General features: G+C 41.1%; 2 protein-coding genes across 2 annotated transcripts in view; one reads left to right on the top strand and one right to left on the bottom strand.

Moving 5' to 3' along the window:
* The first annotated feature begins 6,049 nt into the window (after window positions 1-6,049).
* Window positions 6,050-19,382, top strand: LOC133403738 (ubinuclein-1-like). Its single transcript, XM_061678929.1, has 13 exons — window positions 6,050-6,295; window positions 8,820-8,927; window positions 9,030-9,122; window positions 10,046-10,186; window positions 11,208-11,299; window positions 11,364-11,932; window positions 12,030-12,096; window positions 12,793-12,916; window positions 13,035-13,159; window positions 13,607-13,720; window positions 18,378-18,521; window positions 18,602-18,652; window positions 18,731-19,382. Exons 1-13 carry the CDS (start codon window positions 6,050-6,052, stop codon window positions 19,194-19,196), a joined length of 2,340 nt encoding a protein of 779 aa, XP_061534913.1. The 3' UTR covers window positions 19,197-19,382.
* A 510-nt stretch (window positions 19,383-19,892) lies between these two features.
* The window catches only part of LOC133404353 (hemicentin-1-like), a 6,254-nt gene continuing 3,115 nt past the window's right edge, over window positions 19,893-23,031 (bottom strand). Inside the window, exons 3-7 of the mRNA XM_061680159.1 lie at window positions 22,972-23,031; window positions 22,745-22,883; window positions 21,480-21,809; window positions 20,330-20,560; window positions 19,893-20,256 (exon numbers count right to left, since the gene is read on the bottom strand). The exon at window positions 22,972-23,031 is cut by the window's right edge and continues 16 nt beyond it. Coding sequence (XP_061536143.1) covers window positions 20,186-20,256; window positions 20,330-20,560; window positions 21,480-21,809; window positions 22,745-22,883; window positions 22,972-23,031 — 831 coding nt within the window. The 3' untranslated portion in view covers window positions 19,893-20,185. The remainder of the gene's footprint in view (window positions 20,257-20,329; window positions 20,561-21,479; window positions 21,810-22,744; window positions 22,884-22,971) is intronic.

Raw genomic sequence — 23,031 nt, 5'->3', positions numbered from 1 at the left:
ATTAAAGCTGTTATCCGGCCTAATTAGGCAGCGTTCATTAAATTCAGCTAATTTAAACCTTAATCAAAGCTAGCAGGGCCTGACAGAAGAGCAGGGGCCAGCGAAGGGCGCCCCCCAGTGCACCACAGAGGAAGTTATGTGCCAATAAGTCTTTTTCCAACTTAACCTTGAAAGACAGCCACAGTTCTTCCCAAAATCGCTTAAAAACAATAATTTATTCATCAAAAATCACCTCACATTGTTTGTTTCGGGAATAAAGCAAAATCAATATTTCCCAGTGAAAATGTCACGTGGTACATTTAATTAAGTCGTAAATAATAAAAGTTGAAGCTGCGGGCTTTTGCGGAAAGAAAGCGTGACATCCAGTCCTACTTAATTTTGCTAGAACTTTTCCACTCTGTAATTATTTTTTTATAAGGGGGTCCTGGCCATTAAGAGCAGCAAAGTTAAAAGGACATCCATAAGTGCATAAACTTGGATATTGTAGCGCTGCATTACAACAGAGAATCAGATAAAGTATAGATATGGAAAAAAAAATGTGTTTTTTATTTACATAAAAAAGGCCAATTGATTTTTTCAACCTGCTTGTTGGAATGTCACTCCCGGGTTTACTGTAAGACTAAACATAACAAAAATAATTACAGAAGTCCGCTGGCTTAATGTTAACACATAATGGGAAACACCATAAACGGGCTAATGAAACTAGCATCGATATTGCAGTTGTGAACACAAACAGTAGCAACACATGCAGATCGAGCGTACAACAATACTCGAAGGCATATATTCTTTATCCTCTGCGAAAAATGTTGAATATTACTGCAGCTTAGCTGTGACAGTTTCCTTCTATGTGTACTTGTATAATATCTCTGTATGTACAGTATTATACTAACCCTGGTGGTCTCGGCGCACACAATCGACAACAGTCTATTTGATGAAGTTATTACAGCATGTTTTTATTAAGTAAAATATTGAGAGCGCTATTTTTCTTGCTGAAAAAAAGACAAAAAAATGTTGCTGTGTTTCGAGTTACAAAACAAATTAAATTTGTAGGTCGAGGCACCAGTGGGTGTACAGTAGATGACCTGGATTGAATTGAGAAATTACGATTATATGGCCTGGACATTGAGGCCTGCGGGGTACATTTCCACTAAAGTTGACGTACTTTTTAAATGTCTTTCATAGCCCTACGAAGGGCTATGAAGCTTTTGCGGTTAGTTCCAAGAAAAAGAGGGAGCATCTTTAAATGCCTTTTTACCCAGATTTGCACAGGCCTTTGGGACACACAGTAAAATCTGATCCTGGAATTCTGTATTATTTTTTTGGTTCATCTCCTTTAAAAAAAAAAAAAAGAGAGATATTTTCCTTAAAAGTTCATAGCTGCGCCGGTTATTCTGGCAAGAAGTACTGAAACTTCTCTCGTTGTCTAAGTCTAATAGTAGTTTTTAATGTAACTGTCAGAGAGGTTGTAGTTCGGAGTGGTGTACAACTATTTGTAATATTTTGGTTACCTTATTTAACAACTAACAATATATATCTAACAATATCAGTAATGACCAGCCAAAGAGCGCACTAAAAAAAAAAAAGCACTTCATTTTCGATTGCACATGATAAAAATGGGGTATACTGACGGAATTCTCCCCTTTTTTCCTGCCAAATAGTCAAAAAATATATCTTACTTCAAACACATTTTAATCACGTGCAATCAATCTTGACTCAAATTGAGTAAATTCAAAGGGCTTATTTACAGTGTGAGTATATTTTTTGGGACACCAAGTATAAACTATATCAGTGATTCCCAAAGTGTGGCACTAGTACCGCTTGTGACACATGGGCTCACGCTAGTGCTATGCAAAATAATCACTGGCCGAGTTCAGTTATATTTAACTTTTTACTACAATAGCTTTTTCATTTAATCTTTAAGAACTGTTTGTTTTTCAACTTTTATTTTGGTAGATTTGTATTGAAATTTTATTTGCAATATATGTAATTATTTCTGTAGTATTTATGATTCTACGTTTAAGCACAATGTTCATGTTAAAACTGTGCACAATGTGGCTTAGAAAATTATTAAATATACTTTTTAGGAATAAAATCTGTCTCCTTTTTCAAAAACACTTTGGCCTACTACGCTTCTGTATTTTAATGATGTTCATCATGGTACGCAGAGAGCTCGTTTTTTTTGTTTCTGTTTTTTTTAGGTGCTACTTGCTGTAAAAACCACTGAGAACCACTGCAGTATGTCATTCTAGCTACAAGCACGAGAATACCTTCAAAAAGCCAAAAAAAAAAGCTATTTTCTTTTCCATTTGGATATCTGTAAGTGTACATAATAAAGTGAGCACTTCATATACTATATATTGTTTGGTAGCCGAATGATGGAAATAGAAAGCGTGCATGATCTTTCGAAGGAACAAAAAAAAAAAAAAAAAAAAATGTCCCTGGTACAGAACATTTCCGTCTTTTGATGATGATTGGCGTCACTATTAGGACCCCTAACATTGTGGCACCTCTGGCCTCTGCTTTGATTTAACCCCTTCTCTTCCAAGAGGCCAATTGACAACAAAAGCCCCAGCACAGAGGAAGGACTTAATTAATATTGGCTCCTGTTTGCTTGTGTTAATGAATGAGTGAATTATGCACCTCTGGGACAACGCCTCCCCGTTCGGTTTGAATGATCCCTCCCCCGCATTGTCCTCCAATTGCAGCACTCCGATCCAGCACCGGCGGAGTCCGCTTCACCGAGCAGATCCCCACCCACACACACACACACACACACACGCACACACAGAGTGAGGCCTCCCCCCAGTGAGTCCATCTGTCCTGTCCATCGTTGGGCCGCTCGGGTGTGTTTTGGTTCATTGTCTCCGGCGTGTTTATTGTCTTAATGCAGAGCCGCTGTTCCAACCCTTGTCATCAGCTCAAATAACTTCCATCCCATTAACACACTGGAGAGGGGGGGACTTGACAAACCAAAATTGGCTGCAATCTGATCCCCCTCACACACATGCACACAAACACACGCGTACACACACACATTTTGGTTAGATGAGGAGGTGGAGGGGAAAGAAAGAGGATCCATATTATTTGCATTAAAAGCCTTGCACCGTGAAATGCATGTATAATTACAAAAAAAGGGTGGTGGAGGATGGGGGTGATGTGTGCGTGTGTTTGTGTGTGTGTTATGCAAATCGGGGACGTGTGGAGTCAATCACGCTCGGAATTGGTTATTTTGTGATATGCTAACACGGAATGTATGGTGACAGATTGCAATTATCCCGTTATTGTAATTGTCAAAGTCAATTCAGTGCAGGCTGACTGCTTCGGCCTTGCGTAGAGGGGAAGCAGTTCTCATGCTGAGCTCTCTAAGACCCTCCGAAATTAGATAAATACCCTATTTCCGCAAATAGTGGCCTGGGGCATGTATTTACTGAACTGCAGATGGGGATGGGCGTCAATTAGAGGGGAGGTCTTTATTTGTAAGAACACATTTTTGGGAATACAGTGATCCCCGTTAATCGCAGGAGTTACAGTATGTTGCAGACCCAACTGTGATAGATGAAAATCCACCAAATAAAGACCATATATTTGTTTTAAAGTTTAATGTATAGAAAATATCTTATCATATACAACGTACATCATCCATCCATTTTCTTATCCTCATTATAGGGTCATGAGTGAGCTGGAGCCGATGCCAGCTGACTTTGGGCGAGAGGCGGGGTACACCCTGGACAATTTGTCAGCCAATCACAGTACGTAATAATAATGGAATAAAAAATATAACCGTGTGTTTCATACTTAAAGCCTGAAGCTTCACGCACACTTTCCGCACATTTAAACTTATTAAAACACACTTTTTAAACAGGTCGTAAAAGTATTTTAACACGCACAAAAATTTGCTAGCATAAAATATGTAATAATTACACAATCAAAAACATTAAAATAACATGTTTTACAGTCTCCCACTGGTTGTGATGTTGTTGTTTAGCAGAAAAATATGCAATGAATATGGTGGATGAATTTGAAACAATATTTGCAGCATGTAACACTTCTTGAAAGCGGAATTGAAAAGCAGATTAAAAAGTATTTTGTGGAAAAATGTGTGCCGTACACAACGTTGTGCTGCGATCGCTGTTTGGGTTAACACTGGAATTCAATTTGGCCCAGAAGGCCTTAATGTCCATGTAAAGCGAAAACAAATGTGCTTCTAAATTTGACACACCAAAGAGAACTGTTGCAAACAAGAAGGCCAAAATTTCAATGATAAGAAAAGAAAAAACACTTTACACTTCCTCGTTTTTCGGATGGGGAAGAGTCAGGCAACTACCGGAGACAAATTCCTTGTGTGTTTTGGACATACTTGGCAAATAAAGATGATTCTGATTCTGATTCTGATTCTGATCTATTGGAGGAAGGTGTTTAAGTGGATGACAAGCTAATTTGAGGAAGCACGGTACATCCAATGTGTTAAAATTCAATTGCATGTCAAGTGAACATATGTGAAGCAGTTACGTCAGCACCGGGTGAGATTGGGCACATTTTCGATTCCCGATTAAGAAAACATTTGGCTAATCAGTCCCAATCAAGTCAGCAGCATGCATGGGGGAATTTCTTATCACGCACGCCAAGATATGTTTTTTCTGCATTTCAAATGCTTCCTTGCTGTTTGGATTAGCTGGAGACCAAAGTGTTAGTTCAACACCCCAAAAAATATTCAACTATTTTTTTGTGTTTAACTAACAAAATACAATTATGAGGTACACGTGTTTCTTCAATGTTTATTTGGTGCAACTGTTGAAAAAAATATTCTGTTCTACATTTTGAATATGATTTTTTTTTTCTTAACTGTATGAGGTTATCTTTTGGAAAAGACTGCCTTTACAAATGTACAGTTCTGTTATCCTTTTCATTTGTCTCTACTGCCCCAATGTGTTGGAAGGATGCAGTGCAGTTTCTTTTTGCTTTTTTTTTGTCAACGCTCATTTAAAAAAAAAAAAAAAAAAATGCAATTCTGTGCCAAAACGTGTGTATTTAAAATATTTGACTTTTGTAATGCCCGACTGTATTTATCTTATTCAGCCATCCATTTTGTGTGTGTGTGTATATATATATATATATATATGCAATGAATATGGTGTATGAATTTGAAACAATATTTGCAGCATGTAACACTCCTTGAAAGCGGAATTGAAAAGTAGATTAAAAAGTATTTTGTGGAAAAATGTGTGCCGTACACAACGTTGTGCTGCGATCGCTGTTTGGGTTATATATATATATATATATATATATATATGTATATATATGTGTATGTATGTATATATGTCAGCTCCAGCTGACGGGACTGGTGACTCTCCGTGCTTATTTCTTATGTTCTTAATGTATATTTTGTCATATAGTGACTGTTGTCGATACAAGAGTTGCTCCAACTGCCGGAGACAAATTCCTTGTGTGTTTGAACAATTAAAATGATTCAGATTCTTATTCTGATGAGGGCAAGTCGTATATAAAAAAAAAAAAAAAAAATAGTAAAAATAAAAATGGTGGTTGTTTGTTGAGGCAACGATGCAAGCGTGACGCCGTTGGTGATGTTTAAGTACATCACAGCACTTACAAAAGGCCCCCAATAATGTCGTTCAGATGTCATCCTTTATGCAACTCTAAATAGTACCTATGATGTGTTGTGATGTATTTTATATTTTTTTAACCGACTACTTGTGCTCTCTTCTGTTCCTGACTGCCCACACTGACAGCCATTAAAAAAAATAAAAATTTAAAATAAAAATAAAATAATAATACAGAAACAAAAAACTACATTTATTTGTTGAAGCTAGCATACTTTCGCGAGTTACGTGAATAACTGACTGGATCTCAAATAGAGAGATGAGCCTAATATAAAAGTAGCTTCAGCTATGAACGAAGAGCGTCAGCCATGTTTTTGCAGGTAACAGCGCACCTGCCTCCACTTAGCCGTTAACGAGATTCAGCCGGCGGCCTTCGCGTCACGACGTGCCCTCCTCCTCCTCCTCCTCCTCCTCCTCCGCCCCAACGCGAGATGGCTCAGTCTCGTCGGGTCCAGCTCACCTCGTTCCCCTGTGACCTGCAGCCCTGTGCGGTCAACAGAACCGTCCTCGCCCCGAAGTCGCCGCCGGAAAGCGGTTGCGCTTCGGGCCCGACGGCGGCGGCGGACTGCTGCGGTTCGGGTTCGGGTTCGGGCTCGGGCCGCCTCGTCGTCGCCTTGTTTGAGCCGGATGACCGTAACTTCACCGAGTTTAGCTACACTCAACTGCTGGAAAACAAGGTAAAACTGCTCAAGTTTGTATTTTATTTTTTTCAAATGTGAAGTTAAAATTGTTCTGTCGTGATGTTTTACTTCTAACATGTTGTGGTTTGTATAGGAAGTTTACTTGGTGTGCCATTTTGGAATCTTATCAACCGAAGTTCTTGATGACAATCTACACGTTGATGTTAAATCAATATTTAATATTGGGGAATATTCGGAAGTTATCGGGTAAATGTTATGTAACTTCTAAGAACTGTTTACTATCTGAAGGTATCATGTGGTGCTGAACTCCTGGCAAGATAAAGTTCACAGTTTTGTGCATTTTAATGGAATTTCATCCCTGCGCTTAAAGAGAAGTGTAACACTTATTTTTGGGAAACTGATAAAGTAGGTTTTGTTCCTAAAATTTTCAGAATACCTTATTAAAATCGATTATACCATCGGATAGGGGAGTGTTACGTGAATAAAATGAGCCTTCGTTTGTAGGAATAAAATAAGGATTTTAAGACGCTTTTTATGTCGAAAATCAACTCAAATTTTCTTGCCCAGTAATCAACGTAAATCATTAGGAAATGCGTGACCAAAAACTTGACTCTTCGGTTGAAAAATGCCCAAATGTTTCTGATTAGTTGAGACGAAAATGTGATAAACACACCCTTTTCCGATTTTTCAATGGCGGTCTCTGCTCGAACCATCTCATTTTGCGGGGCAAGCACATCAGATTTATGTCAAACTTCACGAAAAACAAAAATATGTCGTGAATGACCACCTAATAGTTTCCTGTTGTCACCGAATCCTATGAACGTGAGATTTCATCTTTGTCGGAACCACAGAAAATCTCAACCGAATTGAAAATTTCACAGAGGACGTGGTAAAGGGATTTCCCAACAACGTAATCTGAAAAGAGCAAGTACTACCTTCTGTGAAACTATACAAAACGAAAACACGATTTTGGTTCACGTGCCCGAAATCCGGCAGAGTGAAATGGAAAGAAAATGGTGGCCATTTTGGGGGATTTAGTAACATGCCTAGATACAGGTTATTAAAATGTTGAGGCACAGCAAAAGTTGAATGGCTATTTTCAAAACAAACAAAATATTTTCACTAATTTCCGTGGGAAGACAAATCATTTCGATACCACAGCACCTCTACACATTACAGTATGCCCTTTTTTTCCCGTGGGGTAAAACGGCACCCAATAATGAGTACTAAAAATACCAAAAATGAACCCTTGACTCATTTTGGGTGGGGACGTTTATAGCAAACGCAATGCGCAACATGTGAAACACGTGACTTTTGAAAATACAAATATATTGTAATAGCTGAACTCTGCATGTGGGCCTGGCGATTGGCGGTTGTGACATCCTCAAAGATGAAAGAGGGCAAAGGGACATTTAAGCTTGAACGTTGGCTCAAGTCAAGGAGTCTGTGTGCGCATTGATTTGGGCGTGAGTTGTAAGCAGCAGCAGCAGCAGCTTATGTAGGAATGTGGGTTCCGTTCCCCGCTCGTGGTAATAAAATGACTGAAGTGTATCAGCAATGTGTCATCCACATATGAGGGGTTATAATATTAATTGGCATCCAGTCAGCTTGTCAGTAGCACCTTGGCTTTAATATTTGTACATGCACGTGACACAACAGCTAACTTCTGATTCCAATTCAAACAGGACAGTGTTTTCCTGGCTAGGGCAAATGTTCGCTAACAACATAAACCGTGAGTTACAATTACACATGGCAAAAATTGGGCATAGTAATTTTAGTGTGTTGATAGAATTGGCAAGAAACACCTGTGTATTCGTGTTTTTGTTTTTCCACATTTATTTGAATTAGAATTTACCATGCAGTGATACTGAAAGGAGACATTATGCAATTTAATGTTCCCAAAGGTCTTAATGTTAGAATTATAATTACTCAAAATATTTCGGAGGGTGGAACAGTTGGAAAGGTTTATTTATTTATATATATATATATATATATATATTTTTTTATTTATTTATTATTTTTTTGTTTAATCCTAGCTGCCTCGCAGTTCTGAGGTTTGGGGATTAAATGCGGGCTCTGGCCTTCCTGTGTGCAGATTGTATGTTCTCAGAATTATCTTTATTTGCCAAGTATGGCAAAAACACACAAGGAATTTGTCTACTTGTGCTTGCATGGGTTTCCTCGAGGCACTGGCTGACTCAAACATTCCAAAACCAGACTCGAAATTGGCCATATGCGTGTGTGTGAGATTGTTCCCCAGCGACTGACTTGATGTGGCACCTATTTGTGTATTTTGGTGATGAATATTGTTATTGTTGTGGATAATTCCTTTACTCACAAGCTCATCACCGCGGTGGTAAAAATTGTCGACGTGTGACAAAAATCCGGGCTTCCCGTGGTCAGAAGTTTTGTCTGTCTTGGGGCTTGAAATTGTGGGAATCCAAAAGTCAAGTAGGTTATAGATTGAGACACGTAACAAGTTCAAGGACTGTTTGAGTACTATTGAAGTCTGACCTGCAAAAGTGCTTGACTGCTCACACGCTATCAAAACCCTTTTAAGAAGCGCAACAAATGCGATGAAGTCCAGCCGATGCTCGGATTTGAATTGGAGGAGCAGAGGGAGAAGGTGCACATGATTGACCTTGCGAGGAAGCTGGAGGAAAAATATGTAAGTAGCTGTCCTTACTTCCCGTTTGCCATTGTACTCCTCCTAAGAAGTCTTCTTTTTGGCTGATGTGGACAGGAAAAACAAAGTTTGGCTTTATTGCAGGCAGTTAAAAAAAAGAAGGACCGGATTCAAGACTTGATCGATATTGGTTATGGTTACGATGATGAGGATTCCTTCATTGACAACTCAGAAGCTGTGAGTACTGTATTCTCAGATGTGGGAGCATTTGACCAACAATATGAGAAGAAGTTTGCCGTTACTTATATAATTTTAACTGACACCACCGACGAGGTATTAATTTGTTTGCACTGCATCATACTGAGGTGTTCATGGTTTGCGCATCTCAATAAGGTCATGAATACTTCAGAAGCAGCTGTGTGTGATGCAGTGCATTTCTACGTGATAAAATTCAGATATTTTGCAGGAGGTGGGAATGTCTGGCGACATGCGCGATGTCCCCTGAATTACAATTTGACATCAGTTCAGTCTAATAATAGCCAATTCTCGCTCAACTCATTTTTGTCACGGGGCACATTGTAATTAAAAATTACCCCTCCAAGGCCTGTTATGACTGTGGAAGCATATAAATGGGTATGGGCCTTGGGTTTGACACCTGTGGTGTAAACTGCGTCAGCAGGCTACGGGAGCCACTAGGGGATGTTTTTTTAACTTAAATTATCAAGGTGAAGACTGACATTCCATAGCAATAAGGCATTTTGCGTGTTATAATATGCTCAAACACGGGCAAGAGTGTGCAGCGTGGATTTTTTTTTTTTTTAGGAGAGTACATAGAAAAATACGCGCTCATTGAAAATTTGAATGTCTGAAATCAGTGTTGTTGGAAATATGCTTATTTTTCACCATGAAGCCTATTTAATCACATTTACCTAGGATGTGTAGTTATTCAGATTTTCCAATTTTGGGGAGCACCCTGTACACTTTGGTGCTGAGTGAAGTTATCTGTGATATAGTTAGTTTTGATACAGATCTTGTATTGGGTTTTAAGATTGCACCCGTGAGCGTTCACACCTTGTGATTAAAACTATTTACATTGTCACGTGTCTGATGTAACAATGTCAGTCTAATGACATGTAGCAACTTCACCGTCATCTCCACAGTACGATGAGTTTGTCCCGTCCTCCATCACCACCAAATATGGAGGCTTCTACATCAACACCGGCGTGCTGCACTTCCGCCAGGCTTCCGACACGGAAACGGACGACGAGACCACAGAGGAGAGAGTGCGCGAAACCTCCAAGGTTGGCCAACAGTCCCTTAAGCATGCAGTTCCTACAGTGGCGCCACCTTATTTAATCTCAGCAGGTACTGCAATGTTTGTGCTGACAAAGCTAACGACGGAAAAGTTGGAGATACAGGCCTTTCATTCATCGATGGACACTGTGGTGGTGTGACTATTCCAGATTATTCAGGTTGAAAAACAATGCAACATCAAAACTTGGTGCAACTATTAATCAACAAATAATTGAAATATAATAAATAATTAATTGATTTGATCGACTGATCGTTTAGAACTTAATTTAAAATTGTGTAAATCCTCAAATTTCGGTCTTTAAACTGAATATTATTTATACTTGTATGATATATATATATTATAAATATTTATTAATTAGAATAGTAAAGCAGACTTATCTTTTTGTTTCATCAAAATAAGACATTTGCAAACATCTTTTACTTTGGAAAACAATTGTCAACATTTTTACCTATTTTCTGACATTTGTTGGACCAAACAGTAACTGAATCATAATCCATGGAGCTGTGCGTTTTCTGCACTATCAATTTGAAATAATGTCCTGTTTTTGAAAAAAGGATGGAAATTTCTAAATGTATTTTAATCTGATTCATCAATTAATCAAATCGGCAGATTAATCGATTATTAAAATTGTTGCAGCCCTAATCAATAAGGTTTTTGGCTAAAACTCAATGACTGGTGCAAATGTACTTTTTTTTTTTTTTTTTTTGTGCACACTTCAACTGTATACATATGTCAGGGTCAAATAATTTTCCGTTTGACCCATGTGTAAATGTTTCAAAAGCAGGTCGGGCACTGTGAAATGACACTTTATTATTTCTGTGCACATTGTTGCAAGATAATTCTCTGGCGGGGGAAACCTCGTCATTGTCGTTTTTCTTTTTCCATAAACTAAAGTGAGGAAAAAAATCAGTGGAAATCAGATTTTGGTTAAAAAATTAGTTAATTTATAGGTTCAATCGCACAGCGCCGCAACTTGCCATGTGACAAGACCTCCTCTTAATGTACAGAAACGTAAACGCAAAGACAGACAAGAGATGCCAAAGAAGAAAAGGAGTGAAAAACTTCCACACGATAAGAACATCATCGATGCGAAGTCAAGGTGAGACTTTCAAAAGCCTTATTTGTGGCGTGTGTGTGTGTGACATGCAGTGGTTCTCCCACAGAGTCGCATCTGAGCTTGGAGAGGGCGAGGAGCTGATGATGAAGAAGAAAAAGAAAAAAAAGGTGGCCGGCACGCTGAGCGTCACCAGCATGCTGAAGAAGTTCCGGCGTGAAAAGGAACTAGAGCGGCAGAAAACGGAGCAGATGGCGGCCACCCCGCCAACTCCTGTGACGCCACTGTGCCCGGCGGACGCGGGCGGCGGCGGGGGCTCGGGACTGGGCGACCCGCTGCTCAGTTTGATTGGATCCACCAATGATCATGCTCTTCTCCAGGCCGCCAGCACGGTCGAGTTTGACATCGATTTGGACTGTTTGTTGGATGTCAGCGATGAGATTTCATCGCCTAAATCAACGCCGCAGTCTTTAATGGAGGCGCCGCCTCCAAACCAGCCCAGAACAGAACATCACCACCTGTCTGGAGCATCCTGTGACACAACACAGCCTCCAAGCAGGAAGATGGTCCATCCACAAACGCCTCATTCGGAGTCTGTGCCATCTCTTCAGAGCACCGTCCTGCCCGAGGGACTCCGACCTCCCCTGGAGGAAAGCATCAAAAGACTGATGCTGGCAAGTTCACCTGTGCTTTTGGCCACAGACAAAATGACGTCACATGTTCTCAGCAATACAGTCCGGATGCCCACTTGCACACATTTTGTTCGTGCAGGCAGCCAAGACCGCAGAGGGAGAGTCGAAACTCAAGTTCTTCACCCCGGAAATCAACTCTGTCCTGCTGGAGTGAGTCACACACATGCGTCCCACAGTATGGCAACAACACAACATTCAGGGACAAAATATTTGTACAGCAGTGCCTTGAGATAAGAATGAGCAGACCCCCACCCTCCTCCCCCCATACATGCAGTCATTTGTCAATTTTTTTTTCTTTTTTTTTTTTTAGCTTTGACTTGTGTGATGCATGAGTTGTGTTAGTGGTGAACTCAATTTAACTATAGAAAGATGATTACAGTGGATACTCGTCGTTTGGCACCTGCAATTCACCTGTTTGGATTATTTTGGGGGGGGGGGGGGGGGGGGGGGGGTTTGTTGTTTTGTTTTTTGGGGGGGTTGACGGTCAGTGACAACTGTACCAGGGCCCTCAGCATTTGGGTGACTCCTGGCTGCATGTGAGTGGGGCCTCAATTCAAAATAATTGTTGTAGTGTGGGTATGGGTAGTCTGTGTGGTGATACTCTGCCTGTTTTCCATAATTGGTAGGAATGTTGTGTGCGCACATCTGCTGCTGTTTTCAATGTGAAGAGCCCTTTCTTCAACACAGTTAAAAGTGCAACGGGCTTTTCTCTCCATGAAATGGAGCACGTATTGCACATAACTGAATCCACCACTGGTTCTATGATAATCCTACCTATGCTTCAGAAGACCCTGAGATTACCAATTGTGTACTGCTTACTCACTTGTCAGCTGTGTTTATATTCAGCGTAGAGTGTCAATGTCGTGAGCACGGCAGCCAGTTACGCTCCCGAGTGTACACGCACCTGTCGTCCTTCCTGCCCTGCAGCAAGGAGACGCTCCTGAAACGTGTCAAGAAACTCAAGCTTGCAGTGAGTCGTTTGATTGATCCACACTTTTTGTTTTTCTAAACTGAGTGACTTCACCCCGTCGTTTGATTGATCCACACGTTTTGTGACTTCACCCCCCTCCCTTCCTCCTGGCACAAAGGAAAGCCTTTCAAACGTGGAGGATCCGGTGCAGAAGCTGAAGGAGGCCATCGGGCGAGCCATGCCCGAGCAGATTACGTGTTTCAACCAACATTGTCAAGAATATGAGCAAGTCAAGACACTGAGGTGAGTTATTTTATTTATTTATTTATTTTTTTAAAAATAAAAGGCTCCTTTTATGCACAGTGGAAGACTGGTTAGCACATCCGCCTCACAGTTCTGAGGACTGGGGTTCACCACCTGTGTGAAGTTTGCATGTTCTCCCTGTGCGTGGGTTTTCTCCACGCACTCCGGTTTGCGCCCACATCCCAAAAACATGGATGGTAGGTTAATTGATGACTCTAAATTGTCCGTAGGTGTGAATGCCAGTGCAAATAGTTGTTGATATGTGCCCTGCGATTGGCTGGCGACCATTTTAGGGTGTACCCAGCCTCTCACCCGAAGATAGCTGGAATAGGCTCCAGCGCGCCCGCGACCCTAGTGAAGATAAGCGGGACGGAAGATGAATGAAGTGCCCTTTTTATAAAGTATTCTAAGTACTTCTGACATAAATTTGGTCATGTGGGTTGTCAGGACATTGGAGGATGGGAGTGACGTCAGGCAAGGTTGCCAAGGGAACAATGTGGAGGAGAAGGGGGTAAGAAGAGGTGGTCCAAAGAAGTTGTTTCAATGGAATGATGAGATCAGGTAATTAAATAAATTGTTTGATCTATTGTGCATGTGAAATATTTGTCCAAGTACACAAAGAAAGCAGTATTGAAAATGGATGTATAGTAAACCCACGCTATATCATGGCTCACACATCGAGGTCCCGTATTGCAGATTTTTGGGGAAGTGTTATTGCAGTTACTGTTTTTATACTGATTGTACAATATTTTCTATCCATTGCTCTTGTTCTCTCTATATTACTGTATATGTATCGTTTGAAAAGTGCTCAAAGACCTTGAAAATTAAATGCTGTATATGCTATAAAAGCATGCCTCGGGTGAATTTGATAAGGGTATTTCTATATCGCTGATTTTTATTTACTGCAAGGGTGGTCTGCAATGTAACCCGTGATGGAGGAGGGATTACTGTTTTGGACAAATGTCATGGTAATCTGCATACTCTTGACTTTTTAGTAAACTACACTCCATAATGAAAATAGTTTTTATTTATTATGCATGTGCAATATTCTATTCTACAACCCCAATTCCAATGAACTTGGGATGTTGTGTTAAACATAAATAACAGAATACAATGATTTGCAAATCATGTTCAACCTATATTTAATTGAATACACTACAAAGAAAAGATATTTAATGTTCAACCTGATAAACTTTATAGATTTTAGCAAATAATCATTAACTCAGAATTTTATGGCTGCAACACATTCCAAAAAAGATGGGACAGGTGGCAAAAAAGACTGAGAAAGTTGAGGAATGTTCATCAAACACCTGTTTGGAACATCCCACAGGTGAACAGGCTAATTGGGAACAGGTGGGTGCCATGATTGGGCAGAAAAGGATCTTCCCTGAATTGCTCAGTCATTCACAAGCAAAGATGGGGCGAGGTTCACCTCTTTGTGAACAAGTGCGTGAGAAAATAGTCCAACAGTTTAAGGACTGTTCCTCAACGTACAATTGCAAGGAATTTAGGGATTTCATAATCTATGGTCCATAATATCAAAAGGTTCAGAGAATCTGGAGAAATCACTGCATGTAAGCGGCAAGGCCGAAAACCAACATTGAATGCCCGTGACCTTCGATCCCGCAGGCGGCACCGCATCAAAAACTGACAATGTGTAAAGGATATCACCACATGGGCTCAGGAACGCTTCAGAAAGCCAATGTCAATAAATACAGTTCTGCGCTACATCCGGAAGTGCAACTTGAAACTCTACTATGCAAAGCAAAAGCCATTTATCAACAACACCCAGAAACGCTGCTGGTTTCTCTGGTCCCAAGCTCATCTAAGATGGACTGTGGAAAAGTGTTCTGTGGTCCGACATATTGGTCCATATTTCAAATTGTTTTGGGTAATTGTGGACGTCGTGTCCTCCGGGCCAAAGAGGAAAAGAACCATCAGGACTGTTATGGACGCAAAGTTCAACCGCCAGCATCTGTGATGCTATGGGGCTGTGTTAGTGCCAATCGCATGGGTACCTTACGCATCTGTGAAGGCACCATTAATGCTGAAAGGTACATACAGGTTTTGGAGAAACGTATGCTGCCATCCAAGCAAGGTCTTTTTCATGGACTCCTCTGCTTATTTCAGCAAGACAATGCCAAACCACATTCTGCACGTTTTACAAGAGTGTGGCTTCAGAGTAAAAGAGTGCGGGTACTAGACTGGCCTGCCTGCAGTCCAGTGCTGTATCCCATTGAAAATGTGTGGCGCATTATGAAGTGTAAAATACGACAACGGAGACCCCGGACTGTTGAACAGCTGAAGCTGTACATAAAGCAAGAATGGGAAAGAATTCCACAAACAAATCTTCAACAATTGTCCTCAGTTCCCAAACGTTTATTGAATGTTGTTCAAAGAAAAGGTGATGTAACATAGTTACATCACCTTTACAGTGGTAAAAATGACCCAGTCCCATAAAATTCTAAGTTAATGATTATTTGCTAAAAACAATAGTTTATCAGGCGGCACGGTGGACGACTGGTCAGAGAGTTAACCTCACAGTTCTGAGGACCCGGGTTCAATCCCCGGTCCCGCCTGTGTGGAGTTTGCATATTCTGTGCCTGCGTGGGTTTTCTCCGGGCACTCCGGTTTCCTCTCACATCCCAAAAACATGCATTAGTTGGACTCTAAATTGCCCGTAGGTGTGAGTGTGAATGATTGTTTGTTTGTGCCCTGCGATTGGCTGGCAACCAGTTCAGGGTGTACCCCGCCTCCTGCCCGATGATAGCTGGGATAGTCTCCAGCACGCCCGCGACCCTTGTGAGGAGAAGCGGCTCAGAAAATGGTTGGATGGATGGATGGAATAGTTCTATCAGTTTGAACATTAAATATCTTGTCTTTGTAGTGTATTCAATGAAATATAGGTGGAACATGATTTGCAAATCATTGTATTCTGTTTTTATTTAACACAATGTCCCAACTTCATTGGAATTGGGGTTGTAGATACAGTATACTAACCATTCGGAATTAAATTTTTGCATAAATTGGTTATAAAATGTCTGTCTGATCGTCATGTAAATCACAAGAATAAAGTCAACTGAAACTAATACCACACAATTATTTTTATTGAAAATGTGTTTTTCCTCCACAAAGAGGAAAAAGTGATCCTCTGGGCCACAGGTGTCAAACTCAAGGCCTGGAGGCCAGATCCAGCCCACCACATCATTTTATGTGGCATGTGCATCGAGTTTGTTTCTTGGGGGGAGAATTGTCTTTTAAAAAGGTTTTTGTTTTGTTTCCAATACCCTTTTGAAATAAATTGAACAGTTCATACTGACTTTGATTTCAAAACTAGTTGGCCATCAATTTGTTGTATGTGTGTAATATGAGGCGATCATACATTTATTTGGGTTCACAGTCATAACGGCCCTCCGAGGGAAACCATAACTACGATGTGGCCTGCGACAAAAGAGTTTGACACCCCTGCTCTAGGCTATGGATTCTCTGAGCTAATCAGTCAGGTTTGAGCCAACCTGGAGTCCAATCAATGAGACATGATTGGAAGTGCGGCTTAAAGCTGCTCTGACCACTAGAAACCACACACCAGGCTAGAATTGTCTCCTGTCAAAAAGCATTGCGAGATGTGTACGATGCATCACTCAAAAGAGCTCTCAGAAGACCTATGATTAAAAATTATTGACTTGTTAAAGATGGAAAAGGTTACAAAAATCTGCAAATTGTCTATTAATGGAGAAAGTTCAGCACGTTTGCTTCTCTTCCAAGGAGTTGGCTGTCCTGTAAAATTAACTTGCAAGAGCACTGTGCAGAATGATCAATGAGGTAGAAAAAGGAACGCGAGCCTATCAACCGATAACAGAAATCACTGGCACATGCCAACATTTCATTTGACAAACCTACCATACATAAACATTAAACAAGAAGGGGGTTCATGGGAGAACATCGAGGAAGTCGTTGCGGTCTTAAAAAAAAAAAAAAATATTTTTTTTAAAGTTACATTGGAAATTTGCTAAAGAACACTCGGATGTTGTTCTGTAAACAGACAAAACAAAAGTTTGTTTGGGAGGAACACCGCAAAATAGAGGGAAAATGGCACAGCATACTAAAACCTGATTATTCTTCCTCCTTCAAACCTGTGATGGAAGCATCGTGGTACGGGAGTGCTTTGCTACACAAGTTTATCAAGATATTGCAGAAGAACTTGAGGCCATCCATCCAACTTTTGAAGTTCAAAAGATGACTGGTGTCGCAACAGGACAATGATTCAAAAAGCGGAAACAAATCAACAACAGAATGACTTCAGAAAAAGAAAACGTGTTCCCAGTCAAAGTCCTGACCTCGAACTGATTGAGATGCTGTGGCATGGCTTCGAGAGCTATTCACACCAGACATCCCAGCAATCTTGCTGAACTGCAACAGTTTTGTAGAGAGGAATGGTCTAAAATTCATCCTGATCGTTTTGTATATCTGATCTGCAACTACAGGAAAAGTTTGGTTGAGGTTGCTGCTGCCTAAGGAGGGTCAACCAGTTATTAAATCAAAGGATTGGCTTATTTTTTTCCCCTGTGTCCTGTAACTGTTTATTCTCTAGAAAAATATGAAAAATGGTTTGTGTGGTATTAGTTGAAGCAGACTATGGTTTAGATGGTCAGACCACATTTTATGATCAATTTATACAGAAATTTAAGAAATTCCAAAGGGTTTACATACTTTTGACTCCCACTGTACAAATGTATAATGATCAAGATAAATAAACTAGACTCCATAATTGTTTTAGAATTATTCCCAAATGTGGGTATATTTGACAAGGTTTTGTTTCTGGGTTGAATCGACTAGTTGATGCGTCTACTTTATCACTCTGCAGTGACTGTTAGAGCTTTACTATCATCACCTTAGCGTCAACTACAAAAAGTCGTTCAACCCCTAAATCTGTCAAGTGTGGCAAAATGCAAGTCCATAATAGCCAGTCAAACCCCTGCAAAAGGGAAATAGGTTCATCAACTATATCACATTTGAATATATATTTTGCCAAATGATAAATGTAAAAAAACATGGCATTATAGGAAATTAAAATCCAGATTTTCATGCAAAATGCTGTTTGACTGCAACACGGTGATCTAAAACTGACAAAATGTCTACTTGATTAAATCATATACACACACTGTATATCTGTTTAAAGGCAGCCTAATAGTCATCTCTTTGTGGCGACTGCCTGCAGGGAGGTGCTCTGTCACTTGCTGAGAGAAAAACTTGCACTGTTTCGAAGCAGAAAGGAAGGGAACCAGCATCTGGAAGACTACCTCAAGGCCTTGTTGGTCAAGGACATCAAACCTCTTTGGCCCAAAGGCTGGATGCAGTCCAGGTATACGATGAGTGCCACTGCTCGCTTACATTCATCAGTCTACTCCTCTGTGTTGCATTCAAGTGCATCTGTGCATTCAGGGTGCTGCTAAGTGAGAGCAGGAAGATACTGGGCCTCCAGCTGACGTTACCGTGAGTACATGAAGTGTCTTGTCAGTCTGACCGTTTCAGTCAAAACACTCAATGTACCTTTGTCCTATATGTGAACAGAACAAAGAGGTCCAGAACAGAGAAGAAGCAGCTGTCAATCGTTGCTCCTTCAGTATTGGATCAAAACACAGGACTGCTGCCACTCAAAGTAGAACCTCCTCATGAGACAGATTCGTTGGTTGAAGTTTCAAGCGGGTCCTACGTCACCGCGGCGGAAACCGAAGTGATCGTCTTGGATTCGGACTCTTCATCGCCGCCCAGCGATAAACCGCTGGCGATCCTCACTGACCAGACTCTCGCGCCCTTACGCCCCCAAGAGCTCCTGGCGGCCGCCGTGGCCAAGTACAAAAGTTCGCTTCATAACTGGAGCTTGGCTAACGACAGCCCTCCGCCGCCGCCGCCGCCGCCTCAGTGCAGCCCGGTCAACTTTCCAGAGGCAGGCCTGTGTCACAGGGTCCTGCCAAAACTGCTGCAAGACTTAATGGGTACGCCTTTAGATTTTGGCCCAGATATACAAATAGACTGATGTCGTTTTGTAAACTCTCCAATGTCGTGTTTGCAGAAAGTAAGTAAAGATGTTCATTTCCTTTCAATAGCTCATATTCGATGTCACTTAACTCCCTCCACCCCTCCTTAGATGATTTCCATGGAGTTGGTCAGTAGCTGCAGTCATTCTTGTTACAGCTGTGGCGTCGCTGTCTTTTTTTGTTTGTTTAAAATGCTTTTTTTGTTTTAAAGATTGAATAAAAAAATAGACTGTATTTTTGTCTCGATGAAACATTCATTGGAAAACATTTGAGATGTAACAAATTTGACATATTTCTACCAACTTTAACCCAGTTATAACTTTAAAGACCCTGTAAAGTGAATTCAAATTAATTTCTAAACATGCAGACTGAGAACTACTGTGTAGTACTCAATTGTGGAGATAAAGCATTAGTTTTTCACCATTCCAATTTTGCTGCTTAGGGGCGTGGCTAAAATGGTGACACAGTTGGGGCTCCGGCATGCCCCCCCCCCCCCCCCCCCCCCCCCCCCCCCCAACTATACAAGAACTTGAGCACCTTGGTTCACATCAGTGGTCTGCTATTATCAGGTCAAAACCTGTTAGCTCGCAAACTAGCTAGTGGCTAGTGCCTCTTGTCACTGTGTGGAAAGCTTTGCGACGTCCCCTCACTGCCAATAAACTTTCTTGTAGTGTCATTATAAAAGAAGTTTAAACTATGGGACACAACATTTATTGACAGTCTGACATTTCTTTTTTTTTTTTTGGTAGGTGTCGTAGTACTTAACTAGTGAACATTCTGTGGTTGTAGAAGTACCTGGACAGCAGCTGTCTTGAGCAAAAGTGAGAGCATTAGCATGAGAGCTACAATGACAAAAAAAGACACCAATGTGAACATGAGTTCAAACATGAAACCAAAACTCTCTGACAAATGTTCCAACCAGCAGGAGATGTTTGTCCTAACAGCAGTGAGACTTGAATCACAAACCCCATTGGGTTATTTTAAAGCTTTACAGCAAGTTCAGTGCCGGTGCCAGCAGGACTGCCAGCAGGAAGTGTCTTTGACACTTGCTTGTGGTGCCTGTCAAGAGAAGACATGGACAAATTAAAACACTTGTGATGCTCAAATGTCAAGTACCAAAAGCAAAATATACCTCTGCTAGTCACCACCTCTACCTCCATTGTCACGTTTCTCTGTCCAAAAAGTCCTGTGGCCAACACTGTGTATTTTCCCGCGTGCGCGCTTGTCGAGTGTGTGGGCGGGATCACCAGGCGGCCATCTTTGAGCCAGATAACCGATGGTTCTGGGTTCCCTCGGACCTCGCAGCGCAGGCTTTCTCCAATCTTGACCTGCATCTTTGCAGGACAAAGCAGTTGCGGCCCAACTGAAGAAGGAGAGGCCTTGTAAATAATTCTACAAAATGGTGCGCAGCAGGTAGGAATTTGTTTTCATATTTAATACAAAGTCATTCATTCTTGAAATGGATGTAGAGTGGTGCCTTGAAATATGAGTGACCTGACTTACTGCTGAATTTTTTTATTTTATTTTTTTTTTCATTTGACTTGCGATCGCAAACTTCAGATATGGACTGCTTTATTGTAGTAGGTGACTCCACTCGTGTCACAAGCAGCAGTTTGGCAGATTTAAAAAAAAAAAAAAAAAAAAAAAAAAATTTAAAAAGCCATCGTTTCTTGCTGGACCATCTTGATTTATTTAAAAAATAAAATAAAAAACTTATACCAGTAACTGATATTTTTTTCTTCCCATATAAAAATCTGCAGTTGGTACCCCAACATAATGTTGCCAAAATGTTAGTTTGCACTGTTTGTAAATATCTATATCGTGTGGTATTTTGTCTTGGATTAAACATTTGCTTTATTGTATGGATTATACCTGGATTTATTGGAATTGGATTGTTTTGCCATTTTATTTACATGTAAAAAAAAAAAAGAAGAAAAAGAAAACATCATGCTTGGAGGAATGTTCTGTAATATTTGAATTTTGGATAACACTGTGGGCACTGTCGCACTGGGAAGCAAGGTGAAGTGGTGGTTACATTAGCATGTATTTTTTGGGGTTTCAATCTCTGTTGGAACATCTTTTTGGACTTGTGTGGGTTTTCTCCGACCACTTATGCTTCATCAACCATTCCAGTACTAATTGAATGCACTTAATTGCCCATAGGTGTGAACAGTTGTTTATATGTGCCCTGTGATTGGCAAGTGGGGATGATTCCAGGGTGTACTCTTGGCTCTCACCCACACTCAGCACTGTGGCATAGATATATTTTGTCTTTCACTTACACAGGACTGCGGTAGTGACTCTTTCCGATGCGACCGCTACAGGCTTCTGTCTGCCGGTTGTGTGCAGTTGCAGTTCGGCCTCACACCGGTAGTTGGCGCCATCGTCTTCTCTTCTAGCCGTGATGTCTAGCGTGAAGACCTCAGTCACCGGGGTCTTCTCGGTCACGTTTGAATGTCGTCGAGCCAGTGGGGTTTGGCTTCTGTAGAAGGTGACGTGGAGGTGCCCAGCAGGGGCGACGTTGTGGACGGTGCAGTGCAGAGTGTACTGACTGTGCTCCAACAATGGGCCTGTGTGGTTCGCGAAGCTGAGGGACACGCCGTCTGGAGGCTCTGCACAAAGCAGGAGCAAAGGATGGAAGAGCCAGCCTGTAACATTTACACCGCAGACCTCCCCCCACCTGTCTCATTGTACACATTTACCGACCACCTGTCCGTGCCTGAATTTTACTATCGTTTGTCGTAGGGTTGGAGATCACGGCGCATGTTTCCCGAGGTACGATTATCATTTGCCTCTAAAAGGTTATCTTGAGTGATTATCCTGTGGTGTGGGGTTTAACAGTGAATTTTTGTCACTGATTTGCTCAAATAACAGGTCCACAATTGTAAATGTTAACGTGTTCAATATTGAGCCCTTTACTCTCAATTCTGGGGTCAACACAGAGTTTTGCCGAGCCGTGGGTTCCATGATTTTAACGTGAAAAGGAATGATGGCCTATGAGGAAGCAATTTGAAGCTTACACTTGTTATCGGAGCAATGGGGTGTGTTGAGATATAATGTAAAGAAGAGTTTACAACTGCAAACAAGCTAACAGCTAGCCTTTTCTCTACTACACTTCTTCCAGCATTTTGGATACCTTTTGGCACCATGCTGCCTCTCACAGGTCAGGGTTAGTACTATGATTACAGGTGGCAATATCATCTACGCGCTATGTTGGTGATCTTGCATACACTGCACACTGTAAGAGTAGTAAGCATATTTTTTACCTATTTCTTTTTCTCTGTCGTGTGTCAGATTCAGCAAATCGGTTCAGATGTTAAAACTCGTGTCTACCCCGCTTATAACCTGTGTGTATTGGGGTAAAAATGTGGTACAAAAAATGGTTGGCATGCACATTGTCATGAAATTTGACATTCAAGTTCCAATACAAATATATTATGATAGCGAAACATTGCTTTAAATATAAACTAAAGTTGCACGGAAATTGGTTGGTCCATTTTGTGTAACGTTTGTACTGTAACTATAAATGGATTTGATTGGAACTTACTGTAAACAAGGACGGGAAGATGACGATGACAGGGTCCTTCCAGGTCGGACACCGCATAGCACATGGGGGAAATGCTCCACTCTGTCATGTTCGCCACTCTCCACATCAGAAACCTATCCATGGTGGGCTCGGGAGCCACCTGGAGATACCGTTAGTCACATCCGTAAGACTGTTCAACTACCAATGGCAGTACAAATTGTGTACTATGGAGTCCTGATGGCTCTCACCAGTGTGACCTCCCATCCCAGCAGAGAAAAGCCCTTCATCGGCACAGAGCAATTGACTTT

The sequence above is a fragment of the Phycodurus eques genome, chromosome 6 (genome assembly GCF_024500275.1).
Source record: "Phycodurus eques isolate BA_2022a chromosome 6, UOR_Pequ_1.1, whole genome shotgun sequence".
Taxonomy (NCBI): Eukaryota; Metazoa; Chordata; class Actinopteri; order Syngnathiformes; family Syngnathidae; genus Phycodurus; species Phycodurus eques.
Note: the sequence above shows the minus strand (reverse complement) of the source record. Positions and strands in the feature narration are given on the sequence as shown.